Source organism: Passer domesticus, chromosome Z (genome assembly GCF_036417665.1).
Source record: "Passer domesticus isolate bPasDom1 chromosome Z, bPasDom1.hap1, whole genome shotgun sequence".
NCBI classification, from domain to species: Eukaryota; Metazoa; Chordata; class Aves; order Passeriformes; family Passeridae; genus Passer; species Passer domesticus.
In genome coordinates, this window is record NC_087512.1 from 82,045,521 (window position 1) to 82,059,741 (window position 14,221).

Sequence of the window (14,221 nt, forward strand, 5' to 3'; positions counted from 1 at the left end):
GATAGTTGATGAAATAAAGAAAGGAACGTCGGACTGGTTGGGGGACCTTTTCGCAGGATGGGGACTTTCAGGATGGGTTTCTTCTGTCCTAAAAACCGTTATATTGATTCTTTTCATTTTGTTGTTAATTTCAGTAGCAGTATCCATTGTTTGAAAAACCTTAAAGAGACTTATATTTAAGTTAATGCCTTCAGTAGAAGTTGACCATGTGGTAGTCGGTGAAGAAACTATAGAAAACGATCAAGAAGACGAAGAAATGGAAGAACGTCCTTGGTCAGACAGCCTTTCTGAGGACACTTTTTGAGTTATATCTTCCCTTTCATTTTTCTTTTTAAAACAAAAAAGGGGGAGATGTTGTATTGCGTTGGTTCGCTCCGCGCACCCCCACAGGTATTATGGTATTGCCCTGGCTCCTCGCTCTCTCTCCTCCTTGATTGTCCTGTCAGTTATCCCTTTCCCCTCCCCGCTGAGCTACTGTATCCTTCCAAACCCCTCCCTGGTTCCCTGCCTGTCACTCATTAGCCCAGCCTTACCACCTAGAATCTTCTACCCAGGGCATCGAGTGATTGGCTCAGGGACCAGGGCCCCTCCTTGTACTCCTCCCTATTGGTTAATCTGTTGTATCCATCACCTACATGTTACACCCCCCAGATTCCCCATTGGTTGTTCCTCCCACTTTAAAAACGGCTGTCGAGCCCCAGTTCGGGGTCTTCAGCTGGTGGAGTTCCCTGGTTAATAAACTGGACTGTGCCACCTCTGGAGTCCGTCTCTACTTCCTACGGATTGCAGCTTTCTCTTCACACTGCGAGTCCTCGTCGTCCCAAGGCTGTAAGCCTTAAGCACTCTCTGAACCTGCCTCAGGAACAGGGGAGTGCCCACAGTGCTGCCAGCAGTGCTGGCCGCAGCCCGACGGGATTTGGCTTGAGGCCAGCCGCCGCTGCACCCTATTTTGGGAGCTCTGCAGCTCCCAAACTCCTCACAGCTGGGAAACTGAAAGGTGGGACAGCCCTCCTGGCAGCTGGGGACAGCCCTGTCCAAGCCTGGGAACCAAATCTGTGAAAGCAAACACTGCCCATGCAGGAAGATCTGCTCAGCCTCAGCCCAAAAACACCACGAAAATCTCTCTGCTGAAGCAGAATTTGGCACGGGCAACTTCTCATCTCCCTCAGATAAAGAGCTTTGCATGTTTTGTAATGGTTTAATAGGGGCTGCTGGACAGAAAACGGGATACATCTGGCTGGTCAATTACACTTGTAATTAATGTCTCCTTTGATAAGCTGATACAGACTTAAGAGTCCATTAAATGTGATGAATTGAACTTGTTAATTTTTCAACAAATTATTTCGGGCTTTCCTGTGAGATGTACAAAGATGCTTAGACACAGTCTCATTTCTAACAGGATAAATACAAGTAGAGTGTTAACAATTATATCCCCTATATAAAATATTTTTGTCTTATTCCACATTCCTGTAATCCAAGAGCGGGATGTTTTCACCAGAAATTGTTATTTACCTTGATTTCCTGTTCTGTGAAAAGCTAATACAAGAGAAAAAGCATGGCAGTTCTTCCCGTGGGTTAATTTAGCATTAACTTAACAGATGCTGTGCACTATGTATTCTTTCTTTCCAAGGATTTACCATTAAGGAGCCAACTGCAAAAAGCCACTTAAATTATTTTACAAATGGAACAAAAAAAAACATTTTGAGAAAGAAGGTGAAGGCAGCTTGGGCCAAGTGTTATGCTTTTAAGGAAAAAAAAACAAATAAACAAGAAAGAATTCTAAATTGAAATTCAATTTATCTCATGTTTACAGTTTGGGGGCAGGCAATGGTTCAGCTCAAAATATAGTTTTAAGTATCACAAGGCTGCACATCATCTCTGGAGAGGTAGGCTGAAAACAGAGGTAGCAGACTTTTGTCTTTGTTCTGCCTGGGGCTTTTCAAACAAGTCAAAAGTTGAAGAAAAAATAGTATCTTAATTCTACAGAAATGGATACTTATTCCAACTTATTAGATTTTATAACTCAAGACCTAAGGAAACTGAGTAATAAATCCTCTATTATTACCAACCAATTAAATGGTTACAATATTAGAGGGAGTAGAGGGATAAAACTACTACGTGAAACTGAGGGGTTTTTTTGTCAGATAAAGGATTTTTGTTCACAAGACACACAACCTTCTTTTTGTTCACCACCTGTCTTCTAAAGTGCAAGAAGTTGTATTAAACCTGAAGTTGCATGTAGTTGTTTTAAAATACAAGAAGTTGTTGGCATAAGTGTCTACAAAGAATGTTCCCAACAAAATCCCAAGAATTCCTTTCACCCAGCTTAACATGAAGGGCACTGGTCTAGATTCTGCTCATGGTCAGTGGTGAGCCAGAAGTATCTGAAAACACATCCCTATCAGTACACATTAATTCCTTCATGTTTTTGAAATCCTTCCTGTGCCCGGGCTGCAGCAGAGGGATTTCAGATCCTGCTGAGTCCTCTCTCAACAGCCAGCTCCAAATGTACCACTCTCAACGTGGCCACACTCAGGACAAGTTCTCTTTCTTAAAAAAAAAAAAAAACAAAAAAAACCAAAAAACCAACCAAACAAAACAAAACAAAAAAAAAAAAACCAAAAAAAAAAAAAACCAAAAAAAAACCACCGAAAAAAGGGTTATGTTAAAAGCAAGAGGTTTCTTGGTGTTTGTGGATCTCCATTTCCTGCTGCAGCTCTCTATGATGCCACCAAAACTTTTGCCATGATCAGATAAAAATGGGCTGTGGGAGCATGCTAAATACTAAATACTTCTTACATATTTTTTCTGCTGACCTGTGTCATGGCTACTGCTTAGCTCTAATCACAGCTCCACCATCTCTAAAGCCTGCCTTTTGCAGCTTTCCCAAAACCCTCTGATTTTATGGATTTCCACAGGAACACAATTCCATAACTCACCAGCAGCACTCCAAAGCTGCTGGTGAAGCTCCACTCTGGGGCTCCTTTCCTCAGCACATTAAAAACCAAACGTGTTACTCTGCAATTAATAATATCTGATAGTGCGCTAATTATATACCACAGGATGATTAATTGATAGAGTGCATGGCTTCCCCTCTGCCATGGCTCAAAAACTGCATTACAGCTTTGAGTCCTGAACAGCAAGCATTCCAAAATACAGCTTAATTGGAGTTAATCACAAGTGCATTTGATGATGATACTTATGAAAGCATTTCCTTGCTCAGGCAGCCCAAGGGCACTGGCATTCAGATTCTAGTGCCAGGGCAGGTGTGTGCTGGGACTCTGGCTGGGTCCAAAAGTTGGGCCATGTGTAATTTCTCTCACCCAGCTGCTTTGTATTCTTTGAGTTAATCTAGGTATTTCCACCTAGATTAACTCAAAGCACCAGTCCCTGTGTTACCTTTCAGAGACACACCAAGATGTTTTTTCTCAAAGCCATCAGGGATAACAAGAGCACTGTACTGGCAATATACACAGGATGCTCTCTGGTAAGGTTAACTTCACTTCAAGATGCAAATTCATGTGCTATCTTCTCAGACAATTAAAACAGCTTCACAAATCAATTAATACTCTAAGTAAGGATTTCTGACAGCTATACAACTGCTTCCCTTAAATTAAAGGCTTTTTTTCTCTCTTCATAGCTCCCTTTCTCTCAAACGAATCTGTTTTTCTTTTGGTTTTTCTTTGTTTGTTTCGGATTTTTTGGGTGTTTTTTTTCCCGTGGATTTCGTTTTGAGGTCTTTTGTGTATAGTTTTTTTGTTGTTGGAGTTTGTTTTCTGGTGTTTTTGGGTTTGTTTTTGTTTGGGTTTTTTTTTTGTTTGTTTGTTTTGTTTTTTGGTTTGGGTTTTTTTCTAGCAACAAAAAAGAAACAGCACTGCCCTGGGAATAGGTTTGATGGATGCACTGTTCAGGAATCAGGAATCAGTTGGTTGTGCACATCCAGAGGGCAGTGGTCAAAGGCTGAGTCCCAGTGGATATCAGTGACCTGCCCCCAGGTCAGGGCAGCCTTGGGATGGATCCAGGCTGGGCTGAGCAGAGGGAGCAGCCCTGGAGGAGCCCTGGGGTGCTGTGGGGCAGGGCTGGGACCCCAAAGCTGGGCTGGGCTGGGCTGGGACCCCAAAGCTGTGCTGGGCTGGGACCCCAAAGCTGGGCTGGGCTGGGACCCCAAAGCTGGGCTGGCCGAGCCCAGAGCCCAGAGCCCTGTGCTGGGCCCAGCCCCACAGGGGCAGCAGGGCAGGGGGGATTCTGCCCCTCTCCCCTCAGCCAGAGCCCACCTGCAGAGCTGCCCCAGCCCTGGGCCAGCCCAGCAAGGAGCTGGAGCTGCTGCAGCCAGGCCGGAGGAGGCTCCAGGCTGGGCAGAGCACGGAGCAGCTCTGCTGGCAGCAAAGGCTGGCACAGCTGCCATTGCTCAGCCGGGCAGGAGAAGCTTTGGGCTGAGCTCAGGGCGGCCTTGCAATGCTCCCCATAAGGAAGATGGGGACAGAATTTGCAGTAGGGCTGTTGAGACGTGCCAAGGGGTGATGCTTTTAAACTCAAAAAGAGCAGATTCAGACTGGGTGTGAGGAAGGAGCACTTTACCATGAGGATGGTGAGGCCCTGCACAGGCTGCCCAGGAGGAGGAGGGTGCCCCATCCCTGGGACAGTCAGGATGTGGCTGCACAGGGCTCTGACCCAGCTGCAGCAGGGGGGCTGCTCTGGATGACCTATAAAATCCCCTCCAACCCACAGCTTCTAGGATTATATGAACACCTCTTGCTCTTCACAGTGCTCTCCTGGTTCTTCCTCAAGCCCTGACAAGACTTGCTTAGTAAAAAGGAAGATGCACAGCCACAGAGCAATGGAAGGCATGCAGTGAGAGGGCAGTGGCTGTCCAGCAAGCTGTCCAGGAAAGTTATCCTTCCTTTCCACACCCCTGCACTGCCCAGGGCATGTGACAGATGAGGCAGGTTGGAGGGGTGTCACTTGTACCCTCCCCAAGGTTGTACCTGCTGCTCTCTCTCCATCTGCAGGTCCCGTCAGCCTCAGCTCTGCAGAGGGGGCTGCAGGAGCAGGACAGTGCCAGGCTGTCAGAAATGCCTGGAATCTGGCTGGAAATGGGGACAAGTACACCCAAGACACATAAACAGAAGGGCAGAGACAGGAGGAGGTGGCAAAGACTCCAGAAAGCAGGAGCACAGCTGTAAAACAGGCAGGAGGGATGAAGGGGCAAACTGTTATCTTCCACCTGACAGAAGCCAGCCAGACAGGCACAAAAGAAAACAGGAACACACTCAAATATATTGGCTAGGAAATGTTCTTAAGTACATCTGTCTCCCTCTGTAGAAAGTCTTTCACATAAGATGAAAGCAAGTGTCTTACACAAAATCTTTTGGCTTTAAAAAATACTGTGCTGCTAAACAATACAGAGTTAATTACTGTAGTGATTTCAAATTCTAGTGATAGCAGTGATTCCAAACTCTCTGCCGAGAACCCAGAAAATACTCACGTGAATTCTGAACATCTAACAGTCATTTGTACTACTCCAAATTCCCAGAGGAAGAGTCCCTGCCTAAAGCACACTCCTCAGGAGCCTAATCTACCACAAGCCTCTTACCTCTGCCACACACAGGAAAGAACATCTGTTAAAGGAGACAAATGCTCTCAGTCAAGCACAGAATTAAACTGCTAAAGACAGTCCAAAAGATAAATCTTGCTCCTTAAATCTTGTTCCTTAAATCTTGCTCCTTTCTGCAGTTCAGCAGATTGATGGCACTTAAAAACCCACTTCAGTTTCACTCTCTTCAAAATTAAGAAAAAAATTACATTCTGGATTTATGAAAAATAAATGAATTCATGGCCTTTCTCTCTTCCCCAGCTCAGGAGGGGCTGGGAACAAGGACTACAAGAGCTTTACTCTCCTCACTCCACGTCATTGCTACCTGCATGTCACACATGCAGACAGCCTCAGTTTTCCTCTCCCCAACACTGTCTCATTGACATCAGTGCCTGGATCAAAACTGCTCAATTTCTAACTCCTAACAATGAGGGCAGGAAGTGAGGGAAGAAATAATCTCTGAGAAGTTTACACATCCAAGATATCCCTGTTTCACAGGGAGAGAGTCCCAAGTCAGCTTCAAAGCTGAATAAATTATGAAAAAGCAGTCCTCATTGAAACAAAATGCTAGGACTTCAACAAATATGCCAACATTCATAGACTGCTAAAAAAAATTTAAACTTGCACACCAGTCTTAAGAGCTTAAGACTAATTCTCCATTTGAATATGTGAGAAATCACAGCACATGAATATATACTGAGAGAAAAAACAAGCTGCATCACAACCAGAGAGGACAAAAAAAAGTACCACAACTTATTTGTCACCTCCTACAGTTTCTGATCTGCCCTGTAATAAAAAATCAAACAGTTGACAAAACATGCTAACAAAGGCTTTACAGTTTTATTTTTCCTGCTTCTGTTTATAAGGTAAGGAGTTTTTTCCCTATGTAAAAGTTAATGTCTTGATACCAAGAAAATGGACAAGCATCAAGGCTCAATACTTAATTTTTCTTCATTTAATAATTTCTACCTCAAATGGAGGGGAAAAAAGTCCACACCCATGAATATTATCACTCAGTGCAATAATGCCACAAATGCAGCTGCTGAACACAGCATGTTTTCCATGATTTGCAGGAGAAATAATGCAGGAGAAATGATCACGTGAGAAATAATGCACTTTTGAGCCAGGTGTGAGTCTAGGGAGCTCATCAGAGCTTTGGCCTGGGAGGAAATTTATAAAAACATAAGGGCTGGGCAAGGTAAGGCCTGCAAAGGTCAGCTGTTGGTGCAAAAAGAAGTGGCAACATTTTTAAACAGTGCATTTGGACACAGGGCTTTGAAACTGCCTCTTCCTGCCCCTGCAGCAACAACTCCACATGCATGGGGGGACAGAAATTCCACGTGGAGAACATCCCAAACTGTGAGGGGCAGTCAGGCAGGTGTGGTGAATAAATACACTTCAGTCTTCAGCAATTTGTCAACGAAGATGCAAGCCCCATGCCTCCCTCACCTGCAATGCCACAGAAAATAATGAATGCCAGTATTGAGAACAGCAGCATGGCCTGACTGAGAGAGGACTAAACTGCCAAAAAACATCCAGCAACTCTTCCCGGCCACTGCAAGAGGTGATGACACTGTGATGGAATTTTTTCCCCTGTACATTCAAAAGGAGAGAGCTCTGACATGCCCACCTCAGGCAGCTGGCTGCACAGACCACGGGCTGGACTCTCAGCAGTGCAAAACTCCTCTTTGGTCAGTAAATATCTCTTCACTGATGCTTTTGGGGGTTTGTACTTGCAGAAAACAGCTCACGTGCTGGTTTTGCACTTCATTTGCTTTTTTCTTCCCTGCTGCAAATGTAACTGCTTGCAGCTTCCATTGACACAGAACATTCTCAGGATGGTTGTCACAGCTTGCCTTTCACTAAAAAATCCATGGGAACACTACCAGCTATACTAATCATGAAACCACTGCTTTTTATGATCACCAGCCCTTTAGACACTCTCCACTCCTCTGTTCCACTTAATGTGCAATGCTGTTTACTCTCACTGTAACCCTTTGGGGTCTTGCTTTTGCCACTACAACCCTTCCTGTCCTTGCTCACCTACAAACCTCAGGAGCTCTGTAAATAAATGCACATGCCCTTCACAAAAAAAAAAAAATCCTCGACGTTAACTACATGAATGCATCCTCTGATCTGAACAACCAGCAGTCACATATAAAGACCACAAAATTAAAAGCATTTTGTACACAGTTACCAGTCAGAGTTCACTCCAGCTGAGTTTCTACTTGACTGATGACATAAATCCATAACTCTGTCCATGAGAGCAATTAGCACTGAACAGCACCATTGACCAAATGTAATAAATCCACTACAGCTCACTCTAAGAGACCATGACAGAAACTGGAGAGGCACAAACCTGCAGAGACCTCACCCAATGCAGTTAAAAGCAGAGGCCACTGCTAAACCAGAGGGCTATTAGCACTGCACTTAGCAGAAGGAGCTTGAAATTATTTTTGCAGAGGTCCTCCAACACAAATTAAAAAAGCTTCTGTTGAACACAATGATGGAGGTTCAGCTACTTGAGGGATTCCACCATGCCTGGAGAGGGAGGATGAGGTTTAGCTCTCAATGGGTCTGAAAGAGAAGGGGATCCCAGGGAGCCAACTCCAAGCCAGACTACTGCAGCACCCAGGAGAGAGCAGAAACCTGAACCCCATATTCAGAACCCTGGGGTTATCACAGGCAACAAGCTGCAGACTACCTGCAGCCTGAACCAAACAGTGCAGAGCTGGGTGCAAGAAACACTGTGGGCTAAAAGTTACTTGTGATCAGTGTGTTTCCACAGTTGTGTCTAAGAATGCTACAGAATGAAACATTGCAAAAAAAGGGCAAATGGAAAAAAGAGGAAGAACAGAGCACTCCAAAGATGCACTGAATTTTTCAACAAAACAAGGAAGGGGCAACATGAGAGCAGCAAAAATATCCCAAAGGAGCCTCAAAGACAACGTCAGGAGACCAATGCATGCCAGGTTTTAAAGCAGCCAACATGTGAAGGAGGGTAGGTGCTCACCCTTGGCTAGAAAGAACTTGGAGTACAAAACACGGTTTTCTTAGGAAAAAATGTAAGTATTTTCTGAAGGCAAGACTTTTTTCTCTACTTTCTAGAAAGAAGGAAATTAAAACCATGACAAGATTTTGCTCCAGGTGGGTCAGCACTTGCAAACAGATGTTGCTAACAGTTTGGGAACAGCACAGTACTCACCAGAACAGTTTGTCTTGAACCACTTTTTGTAACCTATTTTTAATATAAGCTTGGGTTTTGAGGGAAGGCTCTTCACTGGCCCCAGCTCAGTGTGCTTGAATAGTATTTTCTAGCCATTAAATCCACCCTAGAATAGTAGAGAATAAAAAAAACCCCTCACAGAAATTGAAGAGAAGCACAGAGACTTTCAACTCTCGTCAGTGTAAAGGGGCACTGAAGCAACTTAGGGCTGCTCTCACAAAGCTGCAGTGCTTTACCTTAGCTCAACATTTTACTTCATTCTTTTGGCAACCATAAGCACAGTCTTTGTGCTGGCCACCTCACTTTGCTCTAGTACACAACATCCAACACCAAATCACCCCTCCTGCAGTTTTTATAGTACAGTGGAGGAGAAAGAGAAGAGAGTCCTCTTCTCTTCTCTTCTCTTCTCTTCTCTTCTCTTCTCTTCTCTTCTCTTCTCTTCTCTTCTCTTCTCTTCTCTTCTCTTCTCTTCTCTTCTCTTCTCTTCTCTTCTCTTCTCTTCTCTTCTCTTCTCTTCTCTTCTCTTCTCTTCTCTTCTCTTCTCTTCTCTTCTCTTCTCTTCCCTCCAAGCTCCAGTCTCCTGAGACTATTTTTCTCTCCCATCTCTACCCTGTTTTCATCATACCAGAGTTTTTCTGCTGCATCCCTAACACACATAAAAGATGAACACCCTTCTTGAACCACAAGATCTAGATCCCACTGTTTTAGTTAGAAAGGTCTTAAAAAAATTATGGAAAAGAAACTTTTTACAGCTCAGGGAAGATTCTCAACAACAGGTTTTAGAAAAGAGCTGCTAAAAGATGAAATCACCAGATACTGGGCCAATAACCAAACCTGAATACTACAGACATTTCAGTATGCATTAAAATGAAATTACTGCTTCTACAAAAAAAACTGTACACACACAAACCTAATTAAAAGCACAAGAAAGCAGCATATTGAAATCACTTAAATTACTATGAAATACTTCAGGGCCCTCTAGTGGTTTGATCTCTGGTACGAGAAAAAAATCTACAAAGAATTGCTTTTAAAACAAGGCTACTGAGGTGTATGGCAATAATGTGTTCTATTTTTGTCACTCTCATGTAATTAAGGGCATTTGGACTGGAAAGCTGCCTAGCAAATTACCAGAAAGATGAAAAAACTACAAAGTAATCCTTGTTCACAAAATCAGCTAATGGGTAGCATTTTTTGTCTTCATAAAAATGAGAAGTCCCTCATTAACATTCTCTACTGTACACAACCAAAAAAAAACCACAAAGAAAAAGGGAAAAAACCACAACCACTCTCCCAAATTCACACCAGAATGACTATTTCATTCAAAACTGAAATGCCAAGCTCTAAACCAGATCTCTACAGCCTCAAAACTGCATGGTTAAAAAGAAAAAAGTGAAAAACTGTAATATCCTCAAAAAACCTGCATCTGCAAGACTTCATCCCCTCTGTTCAGAACACTGCTTCATCTTTCATCACCCTAAAAGTTACATCCTACTCTGCCTTTACTGCACAGAAAAAGTGATACAGAAAACAAAAGAAAGTGATACAGGTAACAAATTGCCTCTTGAAACATGCCAAGAGAACTCAAAGCAAAGAAATGATCAGTCACAATACTTCCAGGTCTGTAGCCCAGTCCGAGATGGTGTGAAAGGACAAACAGGATCAAAAACCAGTTGCAAAGGTTTTCTACACCTACCTAAAGTCTTGTGTCTTCTAGAGACATCAAAACTATGACAAACAGGGGAAAAAAAACCACATAACTCTTTTAGATCTGAAAGTGCTTGAGCCTGGAAATTACCCCAGCAGATCCCATGATCAGGAGTGTGTGGCAGGACCACGGCAATGACAATGTTTAAGTGCATAAATCTTTCACAGCCAGAATCAGAAACCATGAACTTCAGCCTAAACACAATTTAGGAGCAAGTGCCCAGAACTCTGAGGGATTTGGGAAGTTCTGAACCCAGCAGCAAACTCGGCCACTCTGGAAAGGGCCATGACAGAGCTACGCATCCAAACCTGCTCCTGGATCTCAGCTCCACCGCTGGCTCTGGGAAAGAGAACCCCTCAGAACTCACCTCATGGAGGTTATACTGTGGATGAGCTTTTCAGATTGATCTGACAGCCTAGATGGAAGGATTATTTCAACTGGCTGCAGGCGCAGAACCCGACTCTCCAGCTCCGAGCGGGAAGCGCCGTCCCGAAAACTGTCAAAAATCACTTCTCCTGTAGTTGGCTGGACTGCCTGCCAAACAAAAATACACACACACATATCCAGTGGATATTCACATCTTCAGGGACTGCTTCAGTGGCTCAAACTGTTAACCAGAAAGAAAATCAGTGGTGTAAGCTTATACAGCACCCCCACACACAGCAGAAGTGGGAAATCAAAATACCTGAATGTGCTTTTTCCCAAACCCATGACACAACAATAACCTCAAAACACTAACACAACTTTGCCTTAGGGAGTGGCAACGATACCTTACAAATGTAAATGTGCTTTTGTTACCAGTCCATCACTGTTCAATTTTTAATACTAGACAAATCTACTAACTGAAGTCTATGAAATGCACATGTAATTCGAACTGGAATTTGAACACTTGCTTCTGCTGTTCTCTCCCAGCAGCAGTATGACATGCAAACAGAGACACAATCAAGACACTTTTTAATTAATTCATTACCAGCTGACTGGGCTTTGGTTATAACTGTGTTTTGCTGGTTAAACAGGACTGGGTTTAATCTTCACCAATACAAATCTGAAGTGTAAGTGGGAAAAAATCCTCTAAAGTCTCTTCCTCTAAAGAATGGTATTTTGTAGAGGAAAAAAGTGCTCACAAGCTTTAAAATATTGACCCTACAAATGTTTAAACATTGAAATTTTTAAAGCATCTGAACCAATGTATTTGGTTAAAATACTAATACGTTTTCAAGAGAAACAGCAGCAAAACCATTTTGATAAATGGCCAACTATCCACTCCATACCTTTGAAGGTTTCAAATATAAAGTCATCACAGTTCACACACAGACATGTTACCTAAAGTGCCTCTTTTTTGCCAAAAAAAAATCAATTCCTACTCTGCCACAAAATAAAATCTGAATGACAGAACAGTCATGAATTTAACAAGGTAGCCAGCCACCTCCCCAGGAAAAATAAAACTAAAATGCACAACAAAACAACCCCACGCTACCCTAAAATAATGACTCCTGAGAAACTAACTTACCATAATGCCTGTAACAATGTCACCTTTCTTCCTGTCCTTCGGGTGGTCTCCATTTTCACAGATGCAGAGGAGGTAGTTATCAGGGACATCTGCTGCTACCTCTTCAACATCTACAGACTCGTCCAGCTTCAACAAAGGGTTCACATGTAGCCAACGTTAAAAAAAATACTACACAGATTTGGGTGGACTGTTCACAGGTCTTTCCAGACCTTAGTCCTGTACTCTCAGATATTAATCTAACAATCTTTTTAGCTCCTGGTATCTAGTAGAGTTTGTTTGAGAAATTAAATGAAAACCATGAGGTAGACAGGAAGAAACAAGAAATGGAAGAAATTAAAATATATTGGTTAAAAGGTGTTTCTTTCTTATTTTAACATTTTTTAGGCAAGACCTGCAGGACACTGCAGATTTGGTAATTCCACTCCATGATTTCAGAAAGCAACTACAGTAAACACAACAAACCTACAGCCCTGAGGATATGGAATTGTTTGTAAAGACAGCAAGATGTTTTACCACTACATAAAATTAAAGGAAGTTTAATTTCTGCTGCCACTAGCTGCTCATGTTCCATCCTGGTGATAACAGCAGAATCAAGGCCTCCCAAAGGTTAGTCTGTCTGAAACCAAGTTTATTTGAAAAGGATATCTTCTCCAATAAGTGTAGACTTAGTGTAGAGGGCAGTCAGCTTACGGGTGAAGAGAGAGCTTTTATTTTCTCCAGCAGCTTTCAGTGCTGCAGTTTCCATTTGTTTTATTACTCCAACCTACAGGCAGACAAACAAGAAACAAAGTTAGATCTCTGGCAATAAATTATTATTTTTATTATTCTATATATCTGGTAATCTTTTAAGATGTACAAACAACAACTGCATAATTCAAGCTGGAATACATGATCAACAGAAAGGGCTCCCACATCAATCCTGCTAATGAGATTATAAGGCAGTGCTTTTCCTGACCCTTTTCCTATTCCTGACTGCCCTCTCAACTTCTGTACCTGTGCTTCTCGTTCTATTTTGAAACAATTTAGCTGGACAGCACTGCTTATTAGAGAACGGTTGCTTGCATCCAATTTAGAATCAACAAGTCCTTTTCTTAGAAATGGAAGCAGAAAAAGAGGCTATCACCAGAAAGCCACAGAATTACAGGGATCCAGAACGGGAAGGAACAGAGAAAAAAACAATGGGCTGGGATAAGAAAAACAAGGATGTGAGGAATAATAAAAGAGAGAGAGGATATGTACATTTCTCCTTATTAAATGCAAAAACCTGATACAAAAAAAAGCACTGAGAAAAATAATTGTTCTGGAACTGTTCCTGAAAAAATGAAGATACTTCTCTGAATCTGCTAATGGCTCATGACACCCCCAGCACAGAGAAACTGAAACAAAGGGAAGTTGGCCATTCCTGCTGCAGGAACCAGGGATAACGAGCTGCCCACTTCTCAGCCACCAACCCAGGGGCTGGTACAAGCAGTGCAAGTCCTCTCAGGGCTGGTCTGTACTCAATTAGCAGGAGTCAGGGGTAACCTTGTGTCCCTTGGCTACGAGGCGGCGCACGTGGACGAAGAGCCGGTGGCTGGGGATGCTGGCAGTCATGAAGTTGTGATCCAGGTGACAGTAAATGTTCAGCTCCTTAGCTGCAATCTGCAACAAGAGTCAGCCAACGGGTCACAAAGTAATTTAAGAAGGTAAGGGGCTTATCTCCATGACAGCAGTGATGCACAACTACAATTAAAAGCTGGGTGACAAAGGGAAAACATTCCAGGAGAAAGCCCCTCCACCTCCCTGTCCCAGCATTGCCATAAACAGGGGATTCACTATCACAGGCTGCAGGTGTCAGGTTTTAAGGTTGCACCTTGATCTTTACCACTGTGAGGTAAACCACCCACACTGCACACACAGGGTCTGAAACACAGCTCAGCAAAAGGTCAAACGATTTTCACGCCACTAGAAACACAGCAGGAATGGAAGTATTTAGTTTGTGGTCATAAAGATGGGATTAACCTGGCCAATCAACTAAAATACTGAAAAATCAATATTGAACAGCAGCGGAAACTAAATACTTAGTAAAAAAGAGTAAAACCACTTATTGAAACGTGACATTATCATGTGTGATTTGTATGGTCTTTTTGCCCCATAGCAAAAAGGCAGGTGTTCACTGAGCAGAGGATGGGGTACTAGGCAGGACCT

The 14,221-nt window shown here is 43.0% G+C and overlaps 1 protein-coding gene across 2 annotated transcripts in view; it reads right to left on the reverse strand.

Moving 5' to 3' along the window:
- Positions 1-14,221, reverse strand: part of MSH3 (mutS homolog 3) — a 109,970-nt gene that overhangs the window by 79,120 nt on the left and 16,629 nt on the right. For both annotated transcript variants that reach the window (XM_064405165.1, XM_064405164.1), the window contains exons 5-8: positions 13,559-13,675; positions 12,678-12,797; positions 12,035-12,178; positions 10,892-11,058 (exon numbers count right to left, since the gene is read on the reverse strand). In XM_064405165.1, the coding sequence (XP_064261235.1) occupies positions 10,892-11,058; positions 12,035-12,178; positions 12,678-12,797; positions 13,559-13,675 (548 nt within the window). The remainder of the gene's footprint in view (positions 1-10,891; positions 11,059-12,034; positions 12,179-12,677; positions 12,798-13,558; positions 13,676-14,221) is intronic.